The 27,562-nt window shown below is 42.1% G+C and overlaps 2 protein-coding genes across 3 annotated transcripts; one reads left to right on the top strand and one right to left on the bottom strand.

The window, feature by feature from the left end:
• Positions 1–1,473: 1,473 nt before the first annotated feature.
• On the top strand, positions 1,474–17,100 carry LOC137455420 (lysosomal acid lipase/cholesteryl ester hydrolase-like). The gene is made up of 10 exons (XM_068166203.1): positions 1,474–1,689; positions 6,284–6,422; positions 7,734–7,848; positions 8,906–9,104; positions 9,730–9,839; positions 11,161–11,297; positions 11,826–11,966; positions 13,371–13,442; positions 15,464–15,532; positions 16,516–17,100. Exons 2-10 carry the CDS (start codon positions 6,291–6,293, stop codon positions 16,747–16,749), a joined length of 1,209 nt encoding a protein of 402 aa, XP_068022304.1. The 5' UTR covers positions 1,474–1,689; positions 6,284–6,290; the 3' UTR covers positions 16,750–17,100.
• An 873-nt stretch (positions 17,101–17,973) lies between these two features.
• ANKRD22 (ankyrin repeat domain 22) lies at positions 17,974–25,873 on the bottom strand. 2 transcript variants are annotated; one of them, XM_068166209.1, is made up of 6 exons: positions 25,624–25,873; positions 22,423–22,614; positions 20,946–21,053; positions 20,479–20,556; positions 19,742–19,840; positions 17,974–19,055 (listed from the first exon to the last, which is right to left on the bottom strand). In XM_068166209.1, the coding sequence occupies exons 1-6, from the start codon at positions 25,642–25,644 to the stop codon at positions 18,978–18,980; spliced, it is 576 nt and encodes a 191-aa protein (XP_068022310.1). In that variant the 5' UTR covers positions 25,645–25,873; the 3' UTR covers positions 17,974–18,977. The 2 variants fall into 2 exon arrangements, with proteins under 2 accessions (XP_068022310.1, XP_068022309.1); XM_068166208.1 differs by lacking the exon at positions 25,624–25,873 and having other exon boundaries at positions 22,423–22,770.
• Positions 25,874–27,562: the final 1,689 nt, after the last annotated feature.

The raw sequence follows: 27,562 nt of genomic DNA, 5'->3' as shown, positions 1-27,562 counted from the left end.
TATGAATTCCTGGGGGCAAACACCCTCCAGAGTATCAGCCTGTCAACTAGCTCACAATTTGCAGGGAACTCACATGAGGATTTGAGACATATTTTATGAGTTTTCAATACTTAAAATGGGAAATTCAATAACAATATAGCAGAAAGATACAGAGTTGTGCAGCTGCCTTGCAACCTGGAAGAACATAGAGCAGGATGGTGAATTTTCAGTGAAATCAGTAAAAACAAGTTGGACAAACTGAATTAGAAATGTCATTGGCACATGAGGAGGAATTATACATCATGTTGCAGGACCTCTTCTGTGTGGTTAATTTTTGGTTTCATGAAAGTCATTGTCACTTAGAGACATCTAAGCAGCCAAGTTGCAATTTTTTTCACTAAGAAATTACTGAACTACCTTTGTAGGTAGAATAGAATAGAATAGAATAGAATAGAATAGAATAGAATAGAATAGAATAGAATAGAATAGAATAGAATAGACCAGGTTGGAAGAGACCTTCGAGATCATCGTGTCCAACCCATCATCCAACATCATCTAATCAACTAAACTATGGCACCAAGCACCCCATCAAGTCTCCTCCTAAACACCTCCACTGATGGTGACTCCACCACCTAGTTCTACCACAGTAGAACTATGTTGCAGCATCACTGGCATCCTGTTCTTATGTCACTCCTTTCCTTCCCCCACTGTTGAAAGGACGCATTGCATTTGTAACTGTGTTCCCAGAATCATCTACCTTTCATCTGGTGTTCTTCTAAATGATCATCAGACCATGAAAGACAAGTTCTTCTGAAGACACTTAAGAGTTAATTGGCTGAAAAGCCTAGTCCTCATGTAGGAAGATTCTACTTTGCTTGAAGTCCAGCTGACAAAGGACACTGGACGTGTCATTCTGCTCATGGTCATCAACACAATTTCAGTGAGGACTGGGCCTCCAGGATGACTATAATTAATTCAGAAGTTAAAGATCTTCTGAGATAGTATGTTTTCAAAGCTGATGAAAATCGTTTGAAGAAGCCTTGTTTTTTCCCTCATTGTGAGAAAGGTTATATGATGTATTCAAGCTGCCTTTGGCACCAAAGGGTCCCTACAGAAGCCATGTCAACACTGAGTGACCAATGTAGAACAAGATGGTTTTCATGAGTTGTGCTGCTCACTGGAAAACAGAACAATCTGTAATACTAAACTTCATGTTGACATAAACAAAATGAAAATAATTAGCAGAGGCAGTGCTGCTAAGACAGTAAGTTGAGAGAAGCTGGACACTTTCTCCTCTTCATCCTAAAAGATTAGATTTGGAGCAGGCCCTTAGCTGGGCAACAGTATAGGTCAAGGTCTACCACAGCCTCAGGCAACTGGAACACCCAGGTGTGAGCTAAACATTCTAACCACTTATTTGTAGGTACTTAAACTCTCTTGCTCTGTGATGCATTTTGGGTTTCTGAATTTAACCAGAAGATCTTTTTCATCATAAAGATTTCCTCACTCCTGAAGCACTGCCAAATCAGCACTAAAACACGCTCTACAATACACACTGCCAACTCGTGACAGTCAGGGCTGCTACCCTGAAGTGCTCATGGTGTTTTGACTTCCTTTTATCTGCGCAGGTTACTCTCAATGAATCAGTCTGCTAGTGGAGACAGACCAGGAGCTGTGGCAGAAGTCACAAGCAAGGCAGTCAAAGAAGAGGTAAGTTGCTTGCTCATATGTGTTCATGGTCTCTTGCTCTGTTGCCTGTTTCCATAAAGATGTTTCATCTTGGCTTTATGCAGTTGCTGGGATGAATAGACAGCTTTTTGCCTCTCTGATCTGTAAGCCTACTGCGATATACAGAAGTGCTTCTTTGCTCAGGTTAGAAGACAAAGAAGTTAGACTTGCATAAAAGGAAGAAAAAGAGTAACTATTTCATTTTCCTCTTCATGTTTACTTCAGCCTGAGAACAGAGGAATGAAAGTCTCAGTACTGCAACAGCATTAAGAGTTTCTCCTGCTCTTGCAGTGTAATGCACATGTATGTTTTGTTAGTAAGGCAGCAGATTCCCATATGCATTTAGTCACAGTTGCTTCTCCGGTTGGTGTGGGTATACCTTACAGCCTGCATGAAATACATTTTAGACTGCTTAAAGCACAAGGGTAGATGGATGAATTTATGAATAGCTTGTATCTTGTCCTTTTATGTCAGACAGCAATATTTCCTTATGACTTCATCTCACTGGATAAAAACAGCTGTTAATGTCTCAACTGTATTCTTAAAGCTTAAAGGAGCAGTGGCCTGCCAAGAATGATAGTACTTTGCCTGCTGTATCTGATTCAAAAGGCAAATACTTGGGAGTCCGTGAGCCATGCCAGCTAAGCCAGGTGATCACAGAGTGGATTGAGAAGAATTTGCCTAACAGGAGAAATAATTTAGCCTCTGCATTTACTCTAGCAGTTTTGGTATTAATTTGAAAACAGTCTGAGACATTAGCAGAACTTTTTCTCCCCAAGTAAGATTCCCTGTGCAGGGAGAGGGAGGCATATTTTACTCCCATTAGAACAGATTAAAATAGCAGAAATAAAAAATAAAAGAAAAAAAGGGGAGGAAGGGTGGAGAGCACAACAGTGTTGTACTGACTGAGTATGTACTTGTGAAGCTTCCTGTTTTGACAACAAAAAATAAGTATTTGGTACACAAAAGGAATCGAATGGGGTGTGTTTTGATGCTGTTTAAAGGTTTGGGTGTTTCCAAATGCTGCTTCATTCCAACAGTCTGATGACTCATGAGGTTTGACTTTAAATTTGTTCTGTCAAATTTGAAGGTTAAATTGGAGATCAGAAAAAAGTCAAAACTCTTTCTCCTATAAGGACATTTACAGAGCACAAAAATCTCTTGGCTATCTCTCCCTCACTCTCACAAATCCTGCTCATCTTCCCATTACTTGCCAAAGAATGATCTTTCATTTTCTCATAAACTGTAGCTCAATTTCCAAGTCCAAAAAAACTTCATGGAGCAGCATGTCTCAGTATAGTAGATGCCTTATGCTACAAACAGACTCAAAAAACATGTGGCTGCATGACAACTGTAGTAGTAGTATGGTGTTAGTGTTTGATCACCCCAGAGGCACTACAAGCACAGCTTCCAAGCCAAGGTCTTACTAAGTGAAGATGTTTATTGCATTATACAGCAAGGTTATATACTCTTTTAAAAAGCAAATATGTCACATCTTAATTGGTTATTTTATATTGGCATGCGTGTAAGCAAGGCACACAAGAGGTTAAAATAGCAAAACAACTTTTCAACATATCCAACCAAATTCTGCCAAGTCTTTCCCTCAGTTACTGTTAAGGTGTGCATTCTTAACTCAAGGACAAAACATAGCTGTTCCAAAGCTATCCGAAAACAACCCTTCTCCTCCAAAGAATTTCTGTTCTTCATTGAAAATTACATTCTCCATGTATAGTGGACCTGGCAATGCCTGGTTTCAGAAATATTTGTTTCCTAAGTCTGCTTAACTTCCTAATACAAACTGTAATACAGTCAGGTCTCCTATGTAATTTTCTCATAAACCCTGATCCTAAGCAGGGATGCTGAGGCTACTCTTAATCTACATGGACACTCACTAGTTGGCCGGTCCACTCTTGTTGAGTACTGAGCTGGTCACAGAACACACAACAGATACGTTTGGCCTGCCTTTCCCCCAGCAAGGCACTAACCTCACTGAACTGTCCTTCCCCCAGCAAATAGCCCTCAGGAACATCTCCAAACCCCTCTACTTTACAGCCTTGCATCTCAGTGATCAACTTGGAAAATATTTACCAATGACACCAAAAGTTAATTACAGGATGAACAGAAAGGTGAACTAACAAAAATACACCAGTCATAGAAACATGCACATAGAAACCAAGCTTACAGGAACAGTAATGTCCCCAGTCATTACCTGCTGAGTACAGCAGGGAGGTCATTCTGCCCCTGTACTCAGCACTGGTTAGGCCACACCTTGAGTCCTGTGTCCAGTTCTGGGCCCCTCACTTTAGGAAAGATATTGAGTTGCTGGAATGTGTCCAGAGAAGGGCAACAAAGCTGGGGAGGGGTTTGGAGCACAAGCCCTATGTGGAGAGGCTGAGGGAGCTGGGGTTGCTTAGCCTGGAGAAGAGGAGGCTCAGGGGAGATCTTATTGCTCTCTACAACTACCTGAAGGGAGATTGTAGCCAGGTGGGGGCTGGTCTCTTCTCCCAGGCAACCAGCACCAGATCAAGAGGACACAGTCTCAAACTGTGCCAGGCGAGGTTTAGACTGGATGTTAGGAAGAGATTCTTCATTGAGAGAGTGATTACCCATTGGAATGTGCTGCCTGGAGAGGTGGTGGAGTCATCATCATTGGGGGGTGTTTAGGAAGAGACTTGATAGGGTGCTTGGTTGCATGGTTTAGTTGATTAGATGGTGTTGGATGATGGGTTGGATGCGATGATCTTTGAGGTCTCTTCCAAACCGGTGTGGCCTGGCCTATTCTATTCTATTCTATTCTATTCTATTCTATTCTATTCTATTCTATTCTATTCTATTCTATTCTACCAGTGAAGCAATCTTGCTAGACACCCTGAGGAGCCAAATCCTTGCATTGCATTATGTGCACCTTTTGACCCATGGATTCTTTTGTGTAATATTTAGGTAGCTTGCCTGATCTTTATGGTCACCTGCAGAATGGTTGGTACTTTTCACAGTCCACGTTCTCTCCCCACACATAGAAAACACAGCACACAACAGCTATTAGATGTATAAGGGCTTTTCCAGAATGTGCAAGTAGAGTCCTGAGCTTCATAGGCAAATCCTTTTTGTGCAGTTCTTTAGACTGGAAAGAAAAATCCTATCCTACCCATTTGCAGCTGTCTTCTAGGCAGAGAGTACTGGACGTGTCAGCACTCCTCTTGCTCTCCATAAGAGTTTTAACTCATAGTCCCATACCCAACATCTTTCTTTTACACAGAAACTGCTCTTCCCTTTTCTAGAGTGTTTGAGGGAAAATTTGCATGTTGGAGGAAAGGTTTGAGAAGCTCACAAGGAGCAGTGGTCCTTCACTCACTGACTGGGTTCCAGAAAGCAAAGACAAAAACATAGAAGTATCGAAGTATAGTTTCTGCAGGTGGAGTTGGCACAAACTGGTGCTAAGTAGCCTGTACTCTGCAACTTCTATTCAGAAAAGCTAATATGGTTCCTTCAGTCAACCCAGGACCCCACAACCAAGACAAGATTTGCAATATGGACAAACATCACTAAGAGGTAAAGGAGACAGACCCTTGACAACATGAAAGTGGACTCAGGATCTGTTGTTCATTACTCTAAATCCAAATCATTCCATGGTTTCTTGGCTGGTGGAAGCCATCCATTTTGAGAGACAGAAACTTTGGGCTCAGATGTAGCAGTATGAAAAATGCAATTATCTGGGGATAGCAAAGCAGGTTCTTTAAGGAAGTGATCAGCAAGGGAATGGCAAAGGGATGGCAAATGGAAACCTAGATGACTGTTTCAGTCTGAAAGGCAAGGCTAGAGAATTGACTCATGGGACTTCTGGGAAGTCATTCATTGTGACTGTAGTCTCAGAGGAATTAATTTCAAACCAAGCTTGAATCTCATCTGAGGGACATCACCTCATGGGTAAGGCACAAACTTGCACTTATCGAGTGCAAGTATGTTTCTATGAGACCACTACATCTCTTTCCAGAGTCCTTGAATCACTCCTGGCCCCTGCACAACTCTTCACAAGCCTAATTGACTGATGCCCATCCCAACACATCACTGGTCAGCACCAATATTGTCATTTGATCCGAGAGGTGGAGAGGGCAGGAGGAAAGAGTGACTGTTCCAAACCTCTCTCACCTCATTCTTGAGGAGGCAAGAAACAAACTGTACTCTCTCCTCCTTTTGCCTCTCCTGCTGACAGATTAGTGGAGGCAAATAAAAGCAGACAGTCTGGGGGGTGGTCACCTCAAGTACTCATGCTGCTTTGTCAAGCTTCTGCTTCTGATTCATGCCAAGAGCTGGTCCTACCTACTAACCATATTTCCCTCATCATCTGCAGAGTGTTCAAGCATAATGTAACAAAATATCCCCAAGTGGTCTCCTCACCAGTTTGTCAACCCTTCCTGTTACACAACATGATCTGTGGAGAGTCCCTTCTCACACAGGCAGCCCCTTGGGAAACAGACCTTGAGCAGCCTTCAGAAATCTCCCCACTTGGGTCTTCCTATGCAGTTCCATGTCTCTCTCTTCCCAACACAAACACCCCTGCATGTGCTCCTTCACACAGCCCAGATATGTGGTGCCTCCTCGTGCTGCTCTGCTCCCAAGGAATTGCCTTTTCAGCAGGATTTGCAACACCCTCCACTCTGAACTCAGACACAAGCCACCACAGGAAGACTCGCAACCCTGAATGCTTTATGAACGTTGTAAGTTGGGTCACCTTCTCTACCTTTCTTTCTAAATTGTCTCTCACAGTACTACCACCACTGTGACATCACTAACAGTTCCTGTCAGGAGACTATGAAAAGTCCCTTCCACATTCCCCATTTTCCCAACTTGCCTGTTCCAGAAGTACTCACCTTAGAGTCACCACTGCAACAAAGGCCAGCTCTGACTGCCAGGGACAGATGAGACTCACACGGGTCACGTTGCATGAGGACAGACACTGAACACTGCAAAGGAAAGTGATGGCTGCTACTTTTAGCACCAAAGCAAGGCAACTCCCTAGAATCTCCTAAGGGGTACTGGAGAACCAGGCTACTGAATTTTGACCCCAACAACAGCACTCAGCTCTAGACTGTAGCCAGAGCACAGACTATATACTCCAGTCTATACCAAACTGAATGAAAGCCCTTCACTGCCTGCATTTAGGGTGAATTCCAATAGATAAATGATGAACATGAGGTTGGGCCATGCCTCATGATGTTTGCAAGCATCACCTTTCTCAACACATGTTGTATTTCAGGCTACTAAATAAAGAAAGGAATAGTGTAAGCCTGGTGAGAGGACAGATCCCTCCAGCACTATGGGAAAACCAGCCTAGAATAAATCTTAATATTCCTATCCAGAGGGAAGAATTCCTTTGCAGTGGAGGTAAAGGCTGGTTTCTAGTCTCAAAAGAAGCAAAGTCCTCCCCCTCTGTAAACACCTGTTTGTTCAGTGCAGTAGCAAGGGAGGATGAATCCCTTCGTCAAAATGCAGATTCTCACAACACAAAGTAATCCAAGGCTTGGATTGAATCACCAACGATTTCCTCACAGTACATGCAAAATTAGGTGTAGGTGGTCTCCTGAGTTCCTCAGTCACACGAGCTCCACCCTTGTTTGCCTTGAATACCTGGCTTGCCTAATCACACTGGCAAGGAAGTGTTCATTACAGCCCAAAACTCACACCTTTTAGCATTGACTTATACAGATAATGCTGCTCATTTAATCTGATCTCTATTGTTCTTGCAAAACATGACAAATGCTCTCCCAAAGGGTTAGTCACTCAGTAAAGTTCTACTTTGATCCACAATATGGGGTCAAATACCAGACAACTACTACCTAAGTAGGTCTGAGGACTTCTGATACTTCTTTTTACAAGACCTGTAATATTTATTCCAAGCCACAAACCCTGTGGCCAGAGTCCTTGCACTACCATCACAGAACAGCTCATGTCCACACTGCTTAGTTTGGTTACCCTCCAAAACAGGACAACTCGATGTTAACAAGCTCTCCTTTTCTCATTTTCCTCAGAGTGAAATTATCAGATATCATGGATACCCCAGTGAGGAATATGAAGTTACCACGGAGGATGGATACATTCTTGGTGTTTTCAGAATTCCTGCTGGGAGGAACAGCCAAAATACAGGTGTGACACAGTTATATGACAAAAGGAAGTGCTGAGATTCAACTCTTACATGGCTTTCCTACCTTTCCCCTTTATTCATGCAATGTCATGTTCCACCCCTTTCCATCTCAGCAAGAACACCTAGTCAGGAATTTGGCCTGAATTCTGAATCCATCTAAAGTCCACACATTCAGTGTCTCTGTCCTTATTTCACACTTTCCTAAAAACTTTGTCATATCCCAGGTTTCTTCCCCTGATGTGGGCTGGAGGAGGGCTTGGTAGACTAGATTTTGCTGGATGTGGGGGAAGGGGTTTCCATTAACACCCTAAATAATACACATTTAAAACAGAAGCCTGAGAACAATTCCCAGCCTTCTGAAGGACAGAGATATTCTGAAGAAAGGTGACAAGTAATCAGGTCATTGCAAATACATTTCTCCTGTTTCATTGCATTTTCTACCTGGAATTAAAGGTACTCTGGATACTGATACTTTGTTTATTACTTATTGTTAGAACTATAGAATAATTTATTTTGTATGCCTCCTCCTATTTGGATATTCTCCTTTGGAGATCACCTGAACCAATTGCACTCTGAAAATAAGGTTAAGCAAAATGAGATCAGGTGCCTCTCAACCCTATTCAGTTGGTTATTGAATTGACCTAAGGGTAGATGTGCTTATTTGGATTAACTATACTTTGTTTTCCATGCACATTTATGCCTTCAGCAGTTTTCTGCTGTGGGTAAATGGTTTCAATATAGGGACTGGTAAGTTGACTTTCTAGTGCAAGAAGAAGTGGGGACAGGCCTCTTCATTAAATTCTTTATTTGTCAGTCCTGTCAGGAAAAGGCTTTGAAATGTCAGAAAGTGGTTGCTGATTGCATGGAAAAAAATCCTTCCATTTTCTCAGACTAATATCTACGGGAGCTATTTTATATTCTATGTATTTAGAATGTAGTCTACTTAGAGCTTCTTGAAGAAGGAAAGACTTCAAACCACTCACAAACTAAACTCTACATTCCATTCTTAAATACACATTAACTACTGCTCCAATATAAGAACGCTTTCCTTTTTTCCAGGTCAAAGGCCTGCGGTCTTCCTACAGCATGCTTTTCTTGGAGATGCTACCCACTGGATTTCTAACTTGCCCAACAACAGCTTGGGCTTCCTCCTTGCAGATGCTGGCTATGATGTCTGGATTGGAAACAGCCGAGGGAACACTTGGTCTATGAAACACAAGACCCTTAAACCCTGCCAGAAAGAGTTCTGGCAGTTCAGGTACTCTGTGTAGAGGGAGAATTACTCAAGACAGAAACTCTGAGGGAACTAAATAGCTTCAGCCTGATGGTTTTTACCTAAACCAGCATCAGAACAATGTCTACACCAACCAAGGAGAGTAAAGAGCCCGATGAAGAAGGATACTCACTGCTACTCAGAGTTAGGAATATTGGCTGGGGAAGAGATTTCAGATCCTGGGAACTGAAATGGGATGCTGACGAAAAGGGAAATAGTACTGTAAGAGGGAGAGCAAGAAATTAATCTGGAACAGGATGAGCATGTCTATAAATCTATGCTCTCTCACAGCTGAATTCAATCAAGAGAGGTGTGTTTTGTAACCCAGGCTAGTGAAAGCACTGATTAATTCATATTCCCAAAGGCTGCAGCTAACAGGTAAAACTGGCACCTCCTCCACAGACAGCCCAAGGCAGCTGGCAGTACAGCTCTGTCCCTCTACTCCCTTCCTCAACACAAGAAAGAATGCTGACAAATTGTGCAATCTTTTCCTGCAATCAAAGTGTGCAATGGGTCCTGCTTGATGTGGCAAACAAAGCTGACGTTCAGTAGTTCTCATTGTGAAAGCCAAATTATCTGCTGCTAGCTTTTTATGTTTTCTCCTCTATAGCTTTGACGAAATGGGTAAATATGATATCCCAGCAGAGCTGTATTTCATCATGAATAAAACTGGACAAAAGGATGTATACTATGTTGGTCACTCAGAAGGCACAACAGCAGGTAATGCCAAGACATTCACAGCTCAGAACCATTCATGCTCCTACCTGGTCAGCAGGTGGGGCTCCCCACTGAAGCAGTTGTTCTTGTTTGTGGGGAGCCAGAAAATTTAGAAGTGCCTGCTGAGTTGAGATTTGAAAAACATGCAAAAGCTTTCTAAAACCAGCTTTGATTATCTTAATAAGCAAAGAAACCTAATAGCACCCCCAGATATGGTTGAACTTGTTAAAAGAGGCATAAAAGTGATTATTACTGAGTACTTCAGGTACTGAGACTGGGTATTTTTCTTAAAGTCCCAGCAACAGGAATTTTAATATAGCTCATCTTTTTTATTGAGAAATATGATTATTTTCTTTGTGAAGGAGAAAGAAAAACTAAAAAGATAAACCAGCACATATAATTCATAATTGCAAATAACAGAAGAAAAGGAAAAATACTTCCAGTGTTACGAAGTGACTTAACAGCAAGCTTACAACTTAAAGCATAGCCCATAAGTAGTTAAAACCAGCCACTTTATCATTTGAAAGCTTACTGCCAGAGATTGAAAATTAGGAAAGAAAAAACATTAATAACTTATTTTCTCTGAGTGCTAGCCTTTAGCATTAACTCACCTCATGGCCTTCAAATGCAACTAACTGGGTATTTTTTAGCATCATTTGGAAGTTCCTGATATTTACAGTTCATGTGTAAGTCCTTGAATGCACATTGATTAGAAATGAGCAACCACCAGTTCATTAATGTAAACAACTGAGAAAGAAAAGAGAAGGAAATGTTCAATAATTCTAGATTGCCATAGCTCCAGACCTTTTCTTTCTTTTCCTCTCAAAAGAGCATTTAAAGACCGACATGCCAAAGCAAATTAACCATCTAGGCTTTCTTCTGCTGCCTTTGATGCAAAAAATCACTTGACAACACTCAAAGCTTCCAGTATTCAGGTAATTATTCTACAGTTTCATGGAAGCATAAACATACACAAACATTTAAAGACTAGAATCTGAAAAAATATTTTTTTCTGTGAGAGATTTCTGATATTTAGAGACAACTGACTTTATCACAAAAACCTCTTTGACATGTTGCCTACTAGAAAGACAAGATCCAGACAACCTCAAAATGAACTTTGCCTCCCAAACAAATTTCATTTCCAAAATTATCTTCAGCATTTGGCTTAGGTAAAACATGCTGCATACAGACAAACGTGGGCAACAGACAAAAGGCTGCAAAGCTAGTCTCACTTCATTTTTGCTACCTACTGCTTGTTTATTTATTTTGTTTATTTGGTGGAAGACTTCCTCACTCATTCATGATGTCTCTTCTGTGTTTACAGGCTTCATAGCATTTTCTACATACCCTGAGCTAGCTAAACGGGTGAAACTGTTCTTTGCTTTGAGCCCAGTAATCATAGGAACACATGCTACAAGTCCTCTGGTTAACATAGTAAGAGCTCCTGAACCACTGCTCAGGGTATGTCAATTTTCCCTCTAAGAGGCCCAATCCCTGATTTTATAGGGTACACTCAACCCAAGATGAAATGTTCTCAAAGAGGTGATACACTGACACAGAGCTTGCAAAGAATCAAGTACTCTTGAAAAATCTACTCCCGAAGTCTGTGAGGAAAACACTGGAGATACAAAGCTTGTAGCAGTAGGTCCCAGTGAAGCAGGAGAGTTGTGAAACTCTGTCTCATCTTGCTGTTGGCTAGTATTTTGCTGTGATAACAGCCATGACAATCTCTGAGACTTCAAAAATGTGTGAGCACTGAGGTCACTACACTAGAACTGGAAGGATGACTTCCTCCAGAATTGATGCCAGTAATAAGAAGGAAGGGTATGTGATGAGTTGTGGGGAAGGTGTTCAAGGGGGTTATTGGGAAGGCAAGCTGTTTCAGTCATCACTGATTTGGGAGGCTGGGCTGTTGGCAACAGTTCCTTGCATATAGTGTTCCTGTAACAAGGTAAAAAAAAAAAGTGTTGCCCTTTTCCCTTCTCTCAGTTAGGATTTGGCTGCAAAGGAGCCTTGCACCAGGTCGGATTTCTGAAAGGACCCGTGACACAGTTATGTACAAGCCTGGATAAGTTGTGTGGCCATATTCTCATTTACATAGCTGGAGGCAGTATAAAAAATGTGAATACGGTAAGTATATGCAAGAACACCTATTCAGAGTAAAACTAAAGGGATTTGGGGAGTTACACTTGAGCATTCTATCCTTACCCAGAAACTATCATGCCTTTCAGTGTACACAAACCACAATGTAGTTCTCAGCAGACCAAGGGAATGCCAGGACACTCTGTGGTGCAAACAGTGCCAAACAGGACTAGAGCTAATGATGGATGGGACCAATAACAAGGCACAAATCCAGAAAAAAAGGACTGAATTCAGTCTGGAGCTATACTGAATGTCAATGGATGTGACAAGATTTTGGTCAGGGACAGATGTTGTTTAGAGAAAGCTAATGGATGTTGGAGTCAGATTTCTTCTTGGAAATACAGTTCCCAGTTTCCCTCCTTAGCTGACATCAGGGTTCTCTGAACACTGGAATAATTAAAGGACAGGGAAAAGTTCCTTTTATCTTCCCACTTTTCGGACTACTTGCAGCAGAAGTTGGTTCCAAAGAACTACTGTAAGAGGAGTTTTCCCATATCTGTTATCCTTAAAACTGGGACCAACAGATAAATCCAAAACACATATTGCTAGAGAAAGTCCTGGCAGTGTACCTGGGGAGTGCAACACACCTACAGTTGGATTCACAAAAACTAGTGCATCAGTAGGTGGGGACAGGAGAGACAGGACAGTTGTCCCTATGCTTGCCAACATATGGATGCTGTAGTGTCTTAAATCCCCTTTATAGTGGCCAAATATGTAGAAGCTGGCATTTGTAATGTTTGTTACTGCAGCATCTGTGAAGACCAGAACCCATTTTTCTACATCTATAGCCACTTAAAAAGGCACATGTGGGCAAGTGTCCAGAATAAGGTTCAGTGCAAAAGCAATTAAAAGCATTGTTGTCCTTTTGAATTGAAAAGCTAATCTATTAAGGCTCTTTGCTGACTTGGGTTAAGTTAGTAATGTGGTTCTCAGGACAAGATATCAAGTTTGAGGAGCAACCTGGGGAGATGGAATTAGAACATGTCCTTAACACAATTATAAAAATGCAAACAGAAGAACAAACCAGCTGCTTTGTAAGATGGCTTCTTTAGCACTACAAGTAAAGTGAAGTGAAAAACAAACCTTCAAAAGACATATACGTGCATGGGGATTTGGTGTGAGGTGAGGAATCTGCTTTGAAAAGACAGGAAAGTTGTTCCTGACTGTTGCTGAGCCACAGGATCCCCCAGCAGTACTATCTTCATGTATCAGACTCACTTTCATGGAGAAAGTATGCAGATGTATACAATTAACCAGCTCTTCCTAATTTTGCTTCTCAGTTTTCTGTCTGATATTCATGAATTAAAATAGAGTTTTATCACAGTAGCAGTATGTTTCCTTCTGTCACAGAACTGGATCACTGCCTTTATAACACTTTTGCTTTCTCTCCAGAGTCGAATAGATGTATACGTAGGACATTCCCCTGCTGGAACATCAGTACAGGACATTATTCATTGGCATCAGGTACAAATGCACACTGGTGTATGGCATTTATTGCTGCTTTTTATGCAACCAACAGCCTACAGGGAAGTCCAGAGGCAGGGAATCTGGGAAAGTGGCCATCGCATCTTACCCCATGCTGCCATGAGCACCTGCCACTGAGACAGCACTGTTTCCCCTGGCTCACCACACCATTAACTGAATTGCTCCTTTGGTATCAGGCACTGAGATTTCCCCAGGGCACATCAGGCCTCTCTGGATGTGGGGCTCTAATGGCTTCCAGCCTTTGTTTTTTAAGACTTTTACCTTTAAAGCTGCAGAAGGGAACATAAGCAGTGCCTAGGCGCTTGGCAGGCAGTAGGAGGATAGTGGAAACCTGAGCAGCCAGGAGAAAAAACATACAAAGAATGCAGTTTAAAGCTTTTCTCTGAGGGATAATTGCAACCTGAATCATCCCCCAAGCCAATTAAACACAAACATTTCTTCTGGCTTAATGGCAATGTGGGGAACAGCCTTATACTATTACAGTGCATGACAAGGAACTCTGCTCTACAGGGACGTTCCCCATGGCCATTTTTTCCCCAAACTCTTTTAGTTACTCTTGCCACTGTCCAGATCCTGGATTCCAGTTCTCTGAAGGCTTGTTTTTCTCATGCTCTGAATTAGGCCAGGGCAAGACAGCTCCAGCCAAGAAATACATCACTGTCCAGGCACACCTGCTGATCCAGGGTATATCTGCATACATCCTATGGCAAGCAGATGTCTAGCATATTCCCAGATACCTGAAGACTTGCAGTCAAGGTTTTCTAAACTAACAAACACTTAGTTTCTCACACTCTGTATTACACGCAACCACTCAGAAGTGAAATTACTTGTCAGGCTTGTGCAAAAACCAAAATAAAAATAAAATAGCAAAACCAACCAAACAAACAAAAAAAACCCAAACCCCAAACCAAACAACAAAACCCTACCCAAACATGCATTAACTCTTCACTTACCAGTCCTGCAGGTCATATACCTTGTCTTTTACACAACATAATCAAGAAAGCTAATGTCTTATGTCTAATGTTTTACCCAAAAACTGTTGTCAGAGCACAATTTATGTATAGCCAAACTCTTTCAAATACAGAGCATCTGGAAATGTCACCACTACTATTAAGCAGACCAGACAAAATTGACACACAAAAGTCAAGTTGTGTAAGGAGAGATCTTGTATTACATTAGACAAATAATAGCTCACACTGTAGACATTCAGGTCATCTTTCCATGTGGCAACTGAATTCTCTATTACGAAGAGGGAAGGCCAAATTCAGGTAACTCAGATAGTCAAGCCAAATTTTAATAGCAAGACATATCAAGGGTGGTGGCTGAGGATCAAGAGAGAAAGTTAGCAAGAGGAAAGGTGATGAAGTAGTTTAAGAAGGACATTGAGACACTTGAACGTGTCCAGAGAAGGGCGACAAAGCTGGTGAGAGGCCTTGAGCACAAGCCCTACGAGGAGAGGCTGAGGGAGCTGGGGTTGTTTAGCCTGGAGAAGAGAAGGCTCAGGGGAGACCTTATTGCTGTCTACAACTACCTGAAGGGGGGTTGTAGCCAGGAGTGAGTTGGTCTCTTCTCTCAGGCAACTAGCACCAGAACGAAAGGACACAGTCTCAAGCTGCGCCAGGGGAGGTTTAGGCTTGAGGTGAGGAGAAAGTTCGTCACTGGGAGAGTCGTTTGCCATTGGAATGGGCTGCCCGGTGAGGTGGTGGAGTCACCATCCCTGGAGGTGTTCAAGAGGGGATTGGATGTGGCACTTGGTGCCATGGTCTAGTCATGAGGTCTGTGGTGACAGGTTGGACTTGATGATCTTTGAGGTCTCTTCCAACCTTGGTGATACTGTGATACTGTGATACCTCACATCCCACCCTATGATCCATCCTCAGTAGCCCTGAGGATGGGGGAGGAGTAACTCACAGACCACCACCTGAGCCTTTGCTTCAATTGCAGGCAGCACTATGCTTCTTGGTCTCTCAACACCTATACTCTATCTGTTCATTTAACAGCTAACACATGGACGTCGATTTTATGCTTATGACTATGGGTCTAAGGAAAACATGAAGAAATACAACCAGGTAAGTAAAGATGATTTCCCCATGCTTGGGTCCTGGGTCCTGGTAAAACTAAGAACAGAAAAAAATATTGTGGCACCTTGAGAGCTAGAGAAAGAGGGAGGTAGTGGTCTGAGAAAATGTTTCACCTGAGTCTAATACTCATATGTGTAAAATCCATACACAGACAAGGCTTGGACAGATTCCTTGCAGACAGCTAACAGAAATCTGTTTTGCCTCCCTTACTGATGCAGCGATCTGTGCAAAGACGTGTCAGTTTACCTACCATTCCCTAAAGGCTAAGAACTACATCCAGGTTCTAGGACTGGATGATTACGGAGCTCTTCACTTCCCCAAAAATCCTTACAGTCTGCCTAGCAGTTGAGGGAAGAGACACATTTTCACAGCTACAGTGACTTCTCCCACTGGTTGACAATAATTTCATTTTTAACCAGCACACTTGAATTACAGTGTCATGTGCTGTACCAGGGCAGGTTGCTTTTCTTTGGAGACAGAAATGCTCCAGAGATACAATCATTCTTCTCTACCCATGAACACTCAGAAATTTTCTGCAGTGAAATTACAAAGGGTCAAAGTCATTCCTTGCCATTTAAGTCCCAAGTGTAACAACTAAGACCAACAGTTGCACTTCATGCTGCAAGAAAACTTAAAGATCTTTCTATCTTAAATATGCACATCAATAAGCTCCACAGTCCTTGTATGATAAGCAGGCAATGGTCTTTACATATACCCACCTCCAAAGGGCACAAGCAGATGCCAAACTGCAGGACAACTCTTTGGCTGGCAGTATAGAAAGACCCAGGAACAGGACAGATCCTTCCCCTTTATCACCAACAGAGAATGAGTTTAAGGAAAGAGACCCTAAAATGGTGACCTCCATCCTTACTGTTTTACTGCGCAAATGAGAGGTGCTTGCACAGAACCCTTTATCTAAGCACAGCTTCTGAGATAACAGCATTCACTCAGCTCTCCTCCATTCCTTGCAGTCTACTCCTCCTGAGTACAAGATAGAGAAGATAAGCATGCCAATTGCTGTCTGGAGCGGTGGAGATGACAAATTTGCAGATCCAACAGACATGGCAGAGCTACTTTCCCGGATTACTAATCTTATTTACCATGAACATTTTCCTGCATGGGGACATCTCGATTTCATCTGGGGCCTTGATGCAACTGAGAAAATGTATAGGAAAATCATTGAACTAATGAAAAAATACTTTTGAAACCACATGCAAAGTCTTGAATCATTTGGTAAAAATCTCCCACTTTTCTATTTGGCAATAAGTGGAGGCAAACACACAAACACACATAATAGTAACAGTATCTACACCTGTTTCTTGTTTTCATCATAGTTTGAAGTTTTCTGTGGTGCTACTGTGACTGCTGTCTTCCTGAGAAATTTGATGTGTATAACAACTCTTTTGTTCTCATGTTTGTCTCACACTCACATGCCCCACAGAGGCATTCCTATGCCAAATTTCTGTGTTCATATGAAGACTCAAGAGCAGGATTTGTTCATTTCTTTGTTGAAGTAAACCCAACCTTTGTTTAAATTAAACCACTTATTGTTCAAATGAAGACTCAAGAGTGGGATTTGTTCATTTCTGTGTTTAAATTAAATGACTTATCCACTTGACAGAGAACTTGGATTTTTTTTTTTCCTTTTCACTCCTCTCATTTACTGATAGTGTCAACACAACCAAGAGATCTTAAAACACAAGAAACTGAATAGGCAACAGATGACTTCCAAACATCAAGGAATCCAACCTCGGAAAAAAACCATAGAAGTATTCTCTTGCCCCTCCATGTCTACACATCATCCAGAGTTTTGTTGATGCACTCTAAAACCCCCAACATCAAAGAACATAGATGGCAGTTGAGGAATGAGGAAATGTAGATGCATCAGGCAACCTAAGCAATACAGATTACACCCCATGAATCATTCTTGAGACTGGCAATAAAGTTGTTGCAAGCACCTCAAGTATCATAAATAATAAATTTGACATTTATGCAATTTCTACAGCATGGGAAAGCAGTCAGCTGTTTTCTCTCTCTGGCCATTAGCCCAAAGAGATAACATGCTCATTATTCATGCAAGTGCCTCACATGTCACCTACAAGGTGATATGCTAGGTAAGTGTCTGTCCCCAGGTTGCACCTAAAATGTTCATTATTACAAGCTCAGACAGAGTAGCTTTGTTTCTGTGTGGAGCCTCATCTAAGACCCTTTGTAGTTGGAGTCAGCATTCAACAGAACAGTTACACCAAAAAATATATCTGTGCTCTGCAACTCCAGAAAAGCATAGTGGCTTGTCCATGCACTTAGTCTAGCAGCCATTGGCAGCGCTGATCACAGTATCTAGCTTTTGAATTTAGCTCACAGAATACAGTCAAAACTGTCAACAGAAATAAAGATCCATTAGAACAAGAAAACAAGATGCAGCAGCATTTGAAAGGAGATTGCTCTTTATTGCAGCATTATTAAATAACAAAGTGCCAGGCCACATTAATACACTGCTTTACCACTGCAGGTTTTCTTCTGCCTTTACCTGTGCAAGAGAAGACTCATGAACTTATTACACTTTTGGTATATGCATCCACTGCTGCATGCACCACTTTGAAGAGCATGCTATCCCGTGCACTCCCTCATGAAGGATACACCTGGTTCCCATCAACAGTATTTCATGTATTGTTATTTTTTACCCTTTACTACACTGTTTATATTGGAAAGGTAGATAGAGGTTTTTTTCTACCATGCCCACAAGAATTTCATTATTATTTCTTAATGCATTAAAGCAACACAGGACCTGGTTTTTCTTGTGGTCTCTAGCAACCCAAGGAATCTCTTTTTGCTGTTTCTTATATGAAGATAATCTTTCTTTTGTAGTCACATAGTGAGAATTAAGGTGTGTGAAACTTGTAGCATGGCTGGAAGGAGGAAATGCTAGACTGAGAGACCCATTTTCCCAGTCACTCCCACTGTAGGAAGTACTCAGAGGAAGGGTACCAGACTTTGGATAAAGTGGTGTGGTATACTGTGCAATTGTCAAGTGTATCCTCTACAGAATAAGTGACACACTCTAAAGGATACTTTATTTTTGCATTGTCTGCCAATCATTAGACTTTCAGAAACATTTTAGCTAGCTTTCAAAATCCTCTGTCTGTGCAAGTCAAGCAATAAAACTGGGAGAAGCAGATGAGAAGGGCAATAGTTTGAATGCTATTATAATCACTCATGGCTTAGCAAAACCATATGAATTCCCTTCAACCCTCATGGCTCTGGGGATACTGACAGTTCTCACACTATAGTCAAAGTCTGCAGCAAGGAATGGGTGGATTTAAACCAAGTGTTTATCAAGTAACAGCCCTCAACCTTCTGCAGGACTCCTGCTGCTGTGTAAGATGGATTTCCTGATGAGGTTAACTGTTGCATTTTCAAGAGTCCTCGGTGTCTAGGAATTTTTCCTTAGCATGCTTTCAATGTTGTGGAACTTCAGTCTTCTTGCTATATCTAAGGGAGTCTCGCCATCCTGAAAAAACAGATGAAATACATTGCAATATGACAGATAGGTCAAGCACAAAGTGCTTTCCTGAGTTTGCCACCCAGATGTAGTGCTCTCCTGCCTAAGTTTCATTGTCATGTCACAGCCTTGCTCCAACACTACTTTCACTGAAGCCAGGAGCGGAGTCCTACCCTCCATTGTTTCCCGGGGCTAAGATCCAAAGTCAGCTATAAGACAATTTCAAGAGCAACACGGGCATATATTGCTCATCTCAGCTCAGTAATGCAGACACTCATGGGTCAGTATTTATTTGGACAACATTTGAGCTTTTCTGCTGATAGACATAGCATCTCTCAGAAGAAGGGTGTCCAGCTGCACAAAAAAATATCTAGGACGGCTCTTGTCACTCTCTTGCAAGCTGCATCTTGGAACCAACTGCAATGCAGCTATGAACTAAGAAGAGGTACCATAAAGATAGCTAAGAGATCTGTCAATCCAGTGGACGCTGGTAGAAATTCAGCAGTGAAGGATATGGACTTTGAAATTGCTCTTGCCAAAACAGACAACAAAGTGAAAGTTGTTGTATACCCCACAGCACACAAGTCTGCTGCCAGGGAGCTGTTCACCCTTAATTTTTCTAAACTGCTGCACACCAGCTAACTGCTGCACACACCACATTCTGGTTAATACAGTTATCCACTTCTACCTCTTACCTGATTCTTTACAGAGGAGTCTGCATGAGCTTCAAGCAGTAGAGGAATGACTGTCTGGTTTTTCATTTCACAAGCATAGTGAAGGGCTGTGCTACCAGACTGAAGGAAAAGAGAATCAAGTGAGATTTAGCTCTATTACTTCTTTAGTACACCTTAGGCAAGTGCAACTGCAGCCTTATCAGTTTCCCTCTAGCAGTTCTAGAACTCTACAGATAGCACATTCTGAAGACCAAGAGAAGACACAGGGCCTAGCATCCTGGCTTAACAAATCTGCTCAAGTCCAAGAACTCATAAGTGATGATAAACTCAGACATTATACATCATTAGACTTTTTATAAGATCAGGTATTTAATACAAAAATATCTCAACCCAGCTTGCCTGATGTCAGGGACACCTCATCTAGTGTGAGCTGTCCCTGCCTGTGGCAGGGGAGTTGAAACTAAATGATCCTTGAGGTCCCTTCTAGCCCTGACAATTCTATGATTCTATGATGTCTCTTAAAGGGCAACAGTTAGAGAGACAATTAGTTGATGAGTGGAGGATTGTATCTCCATGCATTAGTTACAGAACTATTGCCTAACCATCAAGGGGAAATACTGAATCCTCCTGGTATATCACAGTCACTTCAGTGCTGGATCCTGCTCTGAAAGTAGGACTATCTTCAAGGGTTTCAAAGTCTGGTTTTAGCATTGTTGCATGCACACAAACCACATTGACACTGGTATAAACCCACTTACAAAGTCTGCAGCATTAACATCCACTCCAGCTCTAAGCAACATCTTGATCAGATTTTCATTCTGTTTAGTTTTTGAGACCTGTTTGGTGCACAGGAAAGAGTAACACAGTAAGTACACCGTACTATGAGTAATGCAGTACTAAGTAGATTTTGGCTAAATACTGCTTTTTTGTTTTGTTGGTGTTTGTTTTTTGTTGGTTTTGTGTTGTTTTCTTTTCCTGAAAGGAAGAGTGCCTGGCTTCTGTAAATGCCAGACTGATGCAGTAATACAATTCTGCTCCTTCACTAGCTATATTCACAGTGAAGCTCCCTGTTTCTTCTGTTGCTCTCCAACACTCCTTGCTTTAAACACAAAATAATAAAAAGTGCATATTCTGTACAGGTTCATGGCCTGAAATACTACCATGAGAAAGGCAGTAAGGGGAAAGGGAAAGGTACAGGGTTTTCCCTGCTTTCATCCAGACTCACCATGAGAAGATATCCAATAAGCAAAACTGGCATGAGGATTATGATGAGAACATAGTCAAGGAAGGTGAACCGTTTTCTTATAGCATAGTGCAGACAAGTGCGGTCCTTCTAAACACAAAACTCTGCTTAGTACCACATTCAGTGATCTGATGGCATTTGTTTAATATTGACAGCATTGAGACCATTTTATATTTAACAAGCTTTCTTTTAGGTTATCCACTAGAAATATTTCTCCGATTTTCAAGCAGAAACAGATACACCCACTTTGTTTCCTTCAAGTAGGAGCACATTAAACACACCCTAATGGGAATCATGATGCTAGAAGGATGTGGGGCTCAAAGGATTCATGTAAATGCCTGCAAACTTGGACATGGCTGCAGAGAGGAAGAGGGTATAGGGGACATCTCATGTGGCTACTACTGCTGCCCAGTATGTTAAATCAGCAGGAAGAATCCTCTCAGCTCCTCTTCTTATAGACGTACTGGTTACTGGAGCAAAGACATAGGAGAGTTTATAGCACCTCCTCTGGCACATGTGAGAAACATAGGAAGCAGCAACACTGCCAGCAGATTCCTAGTGAGGAGAAAGCTTAAAAAATTCTTTGACTACTGAGTGTACCAAAGCAACTACAGGGCAGAACTGTACTCCTATGTGCTAAAGCACACTTGTGCTAAACCTCCTACAGATTGTCAAAGTGGAGTTTGACAGTCGAGGTTACAGTATTACACTGGAGCCCAAAACATGCAAAAAAAGCCTCTCTGTGCCATGCTCTTGTCCCCATTCTCACTCCTTAGCATCACAGTTGAGCTCTGCACCCAAAAGCATGATTCTATCTGTGAAGATGAAGCAGAGAGGCATTTAAGAAAGCCAAGCATGGAAATCTAACACAAAACCACACTTCCTCATTACCTTAGGGAAAACAACATATTGTGCAAGGCAGGTAGGATTTTTAAAATAGAGAACTGGGGAAGAACAAAATATTGCTCCCCTCTATGCTATTATTTGTCATGACATTCTTCTGTAGCGTGACAAAAACAGGTCTGTAGAGGAAATAAGGAAAGTTTTCAGAGAGTCAGTCTGTCCTTAGGGATACATTGTTAGAGCTGGACAGGGTCTTCTTAAGGCCTTCCATTCAGGGTGAAGAAAAAGGCAGAGCAAAAGAAAGGTTAGAGAAAGGCCAGATAGAGGCTGGAGAGCAAAGTGAATGCAGTGTGGTGCATCAGTAAGCAGGCAGAACCCACTGGCAGCCAAGGGATAGCATACAGTACTACCTAATGGGGAACACAAACACAAAGAGAAATTCAGGTTAGCAGAGTTTATTGTCTTGTGCATATTGGCAAGTTAGGAAAATAAATGAGAAGACAAACCAAGTCCCTGTTGCTTCCCAGAGTCCCTACACAAGCATCCCAAGAAACTGAAAGAATCCAATTCACTGAAAGAACAAATTGCTGCAAAGGAGGAGCTGGTGGCCGCTTACCTTGTTTCTGAGGTTGACATCAGCATTTCTTTTTAGGAGATAACTAACTATCCTGTTGTTTCCCTGTTTACATGCGCAAATCAAGGGGGTGTCTCCACCAAAGCTGTCCTGGATGTTCACAGAGTTGCTGTTGCGCTCCAAAAGGATCTGGACTTCATTCAAATCGTTATTATAAGCTGCCTGACAAATGGGCTGATGAGAGAAGATAAAATTTGTCAGGACATATTTCACTAAGACGTCTGTACTTCCCATTCTGACTACACGCTGCCAAGCGCTTCTGACACGTTGCAGTTCTTGGTGACTTCCAGAAGGTGGTGGTAAGAGATACTCCTGCAGCTGCCACACAGCAGCTCTCAGCCTGATAAGTCACAACCCTTGCAGCATGGAATGAACTTTCTGTGAATTTTGGATGATGTGTTTCGAATCCAAGAAATAAATCTGTTTCATCTGCAACCATTCAAAACCGGCTTCTGATATCATAGGAGCTGGCCACTGTATTAAGCAGCAAGTGCTGACAAGCCTGCACCTCTCTTAATTCTACAAAAACAGGCGTTCTCTTTGGCTGAGCACTGCTGAATAAGAGGTATCACATCTGTCTCATCAGTTCCCAGAACATAAGCATGCTTTAGGAGGAAGTTAAAAAAACCAAACCCCTACAATGTTTCTTTTCTAGGGCTTGAAGTTTAACTTCATACCTGAAAAATAATGCAAAGTTGGAAAATACAGCTCAGATCCTACTTGGCTTTTGAGAACTGCTTTCTGTTGAAGTCCTCCACAGTATTTGTACACAATTTTGACCTAACCTGCAACTCCTTCTCTCTCCAGCAGCAGGAACTCAGACTAAGGAGACACTGAGAATTACAGGAGTACTGTGAGTTTCTAATGGCCTAATACAGGCAGAAAAGAACACTGGGAAGCATGGCGGACTGGTGGCATTGGAACTTCTCCAGTCAAAAAGAGAATAGGTTTCTTCCATTTCTTCTAAACTGTGCCAAATTCTCCTGGCAGTGTGGGGCAGTCAGGAGAATGCCTACAGTTTCCTGTGTTAAAGATGCACTGGCAGCTGGAGAACAGACATAAAATCTATGGTGCCTTCTTTAAGCATGTGTAAGAAACAAAGACCAGTGCTCCCACAACAGAAAACACTGAAGAAAGCATCAGTGGGAAGTGAACTTACACTTCTGTGGGTGATGGCAATCCAGGACACAGAGTGACTACTCTCACCTACACCCACTTTATTTGTAAACCCACTGTCCTGACTGCTCTATACAAATCAGAACAGATCCAGCCTACCTCCACAATGTATCAAGGCAGACCTGGTATACAGCAAAGAGCAGACTCTGGGGACTGGAAATGAGAGTTTCAAGATTAGATAAGCCAATGACTGATTGTATTGCAATTCAGGTGTGCAACAGAAAAATGAATATGCAGTTTTAAAGCAAAGCCTCTGTAGTTAGATTAGAATGTCTCCTTCTACAATACTCCTTTGTCAAGAGCTTCAGAAGAGGATTTCATTGCTCAGCATCTGATGCTTCAGGAAAGGCAAGAATTAGTCATAGGGCAAGCAAGATTTTTCACAGTTGAAATTACTTAGTACAAGACTACCAGATAAAGGGTGCAAGAAAAGTAAAAATCTTGCACTGTCAGAAAGAAGGACAATACTTCTACACAACTGATTTATTTTTAATTAGTTGTGGCCCATGTGATTGAAATCAAGACCTCAGATCCAGATGAGCTGCCACATCTTGGCCTACTTGTTTTCAGAGCTTCTTGCACCTCCCTCCAGAGTGATAAACCACAAACTACTTGGCAAGTTCTACCCCTTGTGAAATAAAGGTTAAAGGCACAGTGCTAAGGACAAAGCATTCAGCCCACAGAGAGGAGGCTGAGGTAAACCTGGTCTTGCAACTGGGAGAGCAATTCCAGATTATAACTGCTTCCTCCTTTGAGTACTACAGGGCATTGCCTAAATATCATCAATGCTTTGCAGCTGTTTAACCAAAAAGGAGTAATTTCATAATGTCCAGGTACTCTGAACCAATCCATAGTCTTCCTGTGTACTCAAATTAATCCAAAGGCATGATATGAACTAAACAAGAAAGTCTAAATCATGTATGTGATGCTGAGGAACATACTAGTATCTAATCCATACTCCACAGAAAAGACAATTTACACTTTCTTATTTGCATGTCTCTAGATTTCTATCCTGTATAAATGAACTATATTTGCCAAAAGCAATATATCTCACTCAAAATTTTTAAAGGAGGAGAGCTAATATATGTGAAAATATTAACTACAAAGCACAGAGGATAAACACCACTTTAATTAAGCTAGATGACACCGTTTCCTTGCACAATGCTATCTCAGAGTAGTAGATCTGGAGAGAGGCAACAAATCCCTTCAGAATAAAGGATTCAGATCCTTTCAGAATAAAAGACTGCAGTCTACCTGGCCCATCATTTTATGGCTGTCTCCAGAAAAAAAAAAAAAATAATAAAAAGAAGCAGCAGTGCAATGCACTCTGTTCACAGTCAAAAAGGACCTGATGTACACAAATGGAAGTTTTACAAAATAATGAAGAAGGTAATATTTATTATAAAATCCAGACTCACGCTAAATGGAGGATAGCTTGGGAATAAATCCCTATAGTTAAGAGCTAATAAGAAATCACATTCTTAAAATAATTGGGGGGTGGGAACAGGGGGAATGTTTCTTTAGGCACTGGCTTTATTATTTGTATTCAGCATAAGCCAAAGAGTTGTCCACAGCTTGCAAAGTTGTCTCTTGTTTGTCCCATGCTCAGAATCATTCTGATCTCAACGTGGAACACAAAAAAATGCTCAACCCTTACTTTCTGTGAAGTCACCATAATTACACTGATCATGCATTATCTTTACTCCTACAGACAGTACTTCTATCAAATTGCAACGGCCAAAGGACACAATTCCAAAGGGAAGGAGAGGGGGAACCCCAAAAAAAAGCAACCAAAACCAAACCAACAACAACATAAAAACAAACAAACCACCAAACCAAAACAAAACCAACAGAAAACAAACCACCAAACCCAACAAAACACACATACAAAACAAAACACCAAAACCAAACCCAGATCTGTACAAGCCTGTTTGTGGGAGGCTGCAAACCCAGTGAATATCCCTATCTTCAATAGCTTCAGTTACTGTGCAGAAGATGGTCACATACCTCTGAATAAAGTATTCCCATGCCTATTCTTCACTGCTTGAGTTCTTGTTCACCAGCCCAACAAGTTAACCTCATTTGAAATGTTCTTGAGCTTGTTTGATTCTGGTTAATATCTAACTTAAAAGTATCTCTCTTTCTCAAGATACATTTCTTTTAGGTGCTTTCTACTTGGTGGCACGAAACAATTATCTTTGGAAACCCAACCCAGGAAGGCAAATGTGAGAAAAGCAGGTTATGGGAGACTGAAAGAACAAGTTACAACATAGAAGCCTTTTCCTTTGTCACAGTTGCCCTAACAGCCTCCAGTTGCCTAAAAAGGAAAGTAGCAAAACAGGTTGAGGAGAGGAGGAGGGGACAAGAGAGAAGAAAATTTCACAATTGAAGAAAGGGAGGGTGAATGGGGCGGCGGGGGAAGACAGGTAACTTACAACTAACAGGATGGTAGCTAGCTTGCCACCCAATCTACTTCTGACTAAAATATTTTCCAAACTCTCTGAAAGAATACCTCAAGAGACCTACTGGGAAAATGGAAGCAGACTTGGCAGCCCAGCCCTACTGCCCCACCCCTGGGGAGAGAAAAAATAAAAGAAAAAAGAAAGGTATATGATTCATGTTTCCCCTGATAATTATGTATGTTAGCCTGGAGAGGAGGAGACTCAGGGGTGACCACATTGCTCTCTACAGCTACCTTAAGGGAGGTTCTAGACAGGTGGAGGTTGGTCTCTTCTCCCAGGCAGCCAGCATCAGAACAAGAGGACACAGTCTCAAGCTGCGCCAGGGGAGGTTTAGGCTGCATTAGAGTTTCCTTGGGAAGAGAATTACTGGTGATGTCTTCATACCTTTTGTGTGTTCATGGCTCTCAGGATATGATGCTGATAGTATTGGTGTACTAAACTCAGACAGCCTTTAGAATAGAATAAATAGAAAAAAAATAGAGTAGAATAAATAGAATAGAATAAACCAGATTGGAAGAGACCTTCAAGATCATCGCGTCCAACCCATCATCCAACACCATCTAATCAACTAAACCATGCAACCAAGCACCCTATCAAGTCTCCTCCTAAACACCTCCAATGATAGCAACTCCACCACCTCCCCAGTCAGCCCATTGGGCAATCACTCTCTCTATGAAGAATTTCTTCCTAACATCCAGTCTGAACCTCCCCTGGTGCAGCCTGAGACTGTGTCCTCTTGTTCTGGTGCTGGTTGCCTGGGAGAAATGCCCAGCCCCAGCCAGTCTACAACGTCCCTTCAGGTAGTTGTAGAGAGCAATAAGGTCTCCCCTGAACCTCCTCCTCTCCAGGCTAAACAACCCCAGCTCCCTCAGCCTCTCCTCATAGGGCTTGTGTTCCAAACTGCTCACCAACTTTGTTGCCCTTCTCGGGACTCGTTCCAGCAAGTCAACATCCCTCCTAAATTGGGGGGCCCAGAACTGGACACAGGACTCAAGGTGTGGCCTAACCAGTGCAGTGTACAGGGGCAGAATGACCTCCCTGCTCCTGCTGGCCACATAATTCCTGATACAGGCCAGGATGCCCTTGGCCCTCCTGGCCCCCCAGACACACTGCTGGCTCATGTTCAGCCTACCATCAACCAGCACCCCCAGGTCCCTCTCCACCTGACTGCTCTCCAGGCACTCTGATCCCAGCCTGTAGCACTGCATGGGGTTGTTGTGGCCGATGTGCAGAACTCAGCACTTGGATGTGTTAAATCTCATGCCATTGGATTCTGCCCATCTGTGCAGCCTGTCAAGGTCCCTCTGCAAAGCCCTTCTATCGTCTAACAGATCAACACCTGCCCCCAGCTTGGTGTCGTCAGCAAATTTACTGATGATGGACTCAATGCCCTCATCCAGATCATCAGTGAAGATATTAAAGAGCATGGGGCCCAGCACTGATCCTTGGGGGGCATCACTAGTTACTCGCTGCCAGCTGGCAGT

The sequence above is a fragment of the Melanerpes formicivorus genome, unplaced genomic scaffold, assembly GCF_026170545.1.
Source record: "Melanerpes formicivorus ecotype bairdi unplaced genomic scaffold, bMelFor1.0.p_v2 SCAF_98, whole genome shotgun sequence".
Classification (NCBI taxonomy): Eukaryota; Metazoa; Chordata; class Aves; order Piciformes; family Picidae; genus Melanerpes; species Melanerpes formicivorus.
This window is presented reverse-complemented; position numbering and strand designations above follow the sequence as displayed.

Coding starts and splice junctions, on each gene's coding strand:
- LOC137455420 (XM_068166203.1), top strand. CDS start 6,291: ATGTGGTGCCTCCTCGTGCTGCTCTGCTCCCAAGGAATTGCCTTTTCA. Junction 9,105..9,729: donor AAAGAGTTCTGGCAGTTCAG/GTACTCTGTGTA, acceptor TCTCCTCTATAG/CTTTGACGAAATGGGTAAAT. Junction 9,840..11,160: donor CTCAGAAGGCACAACAGCAG/GTAATGCCAAGA, acceptor CTGTGTTTACAG/GCTTCATAGCATTTTCTACA.
- ANKRD22 (XM_068166208.1), bottom strand. CDS start 22,674: ATGGGAAGTACAGACGTCTTAGTGAAATATGTCCTGACAAATTTTATC. Junction 19,841..20,478: donor ATGTTAATGCTGCAGACTTT/GTAAGTGGGTTT, acceptor CTTTTCCTTCAG/TCTGGTAGCACAGCCCTTCA. Junction 19,056..19,741: donor ACTCCTCTGTAAAGAATCAG/GTAAGAGGTAGA, acceptor CTGTTTTTTCAG/GATGGCGAGACTCCCTTAGA.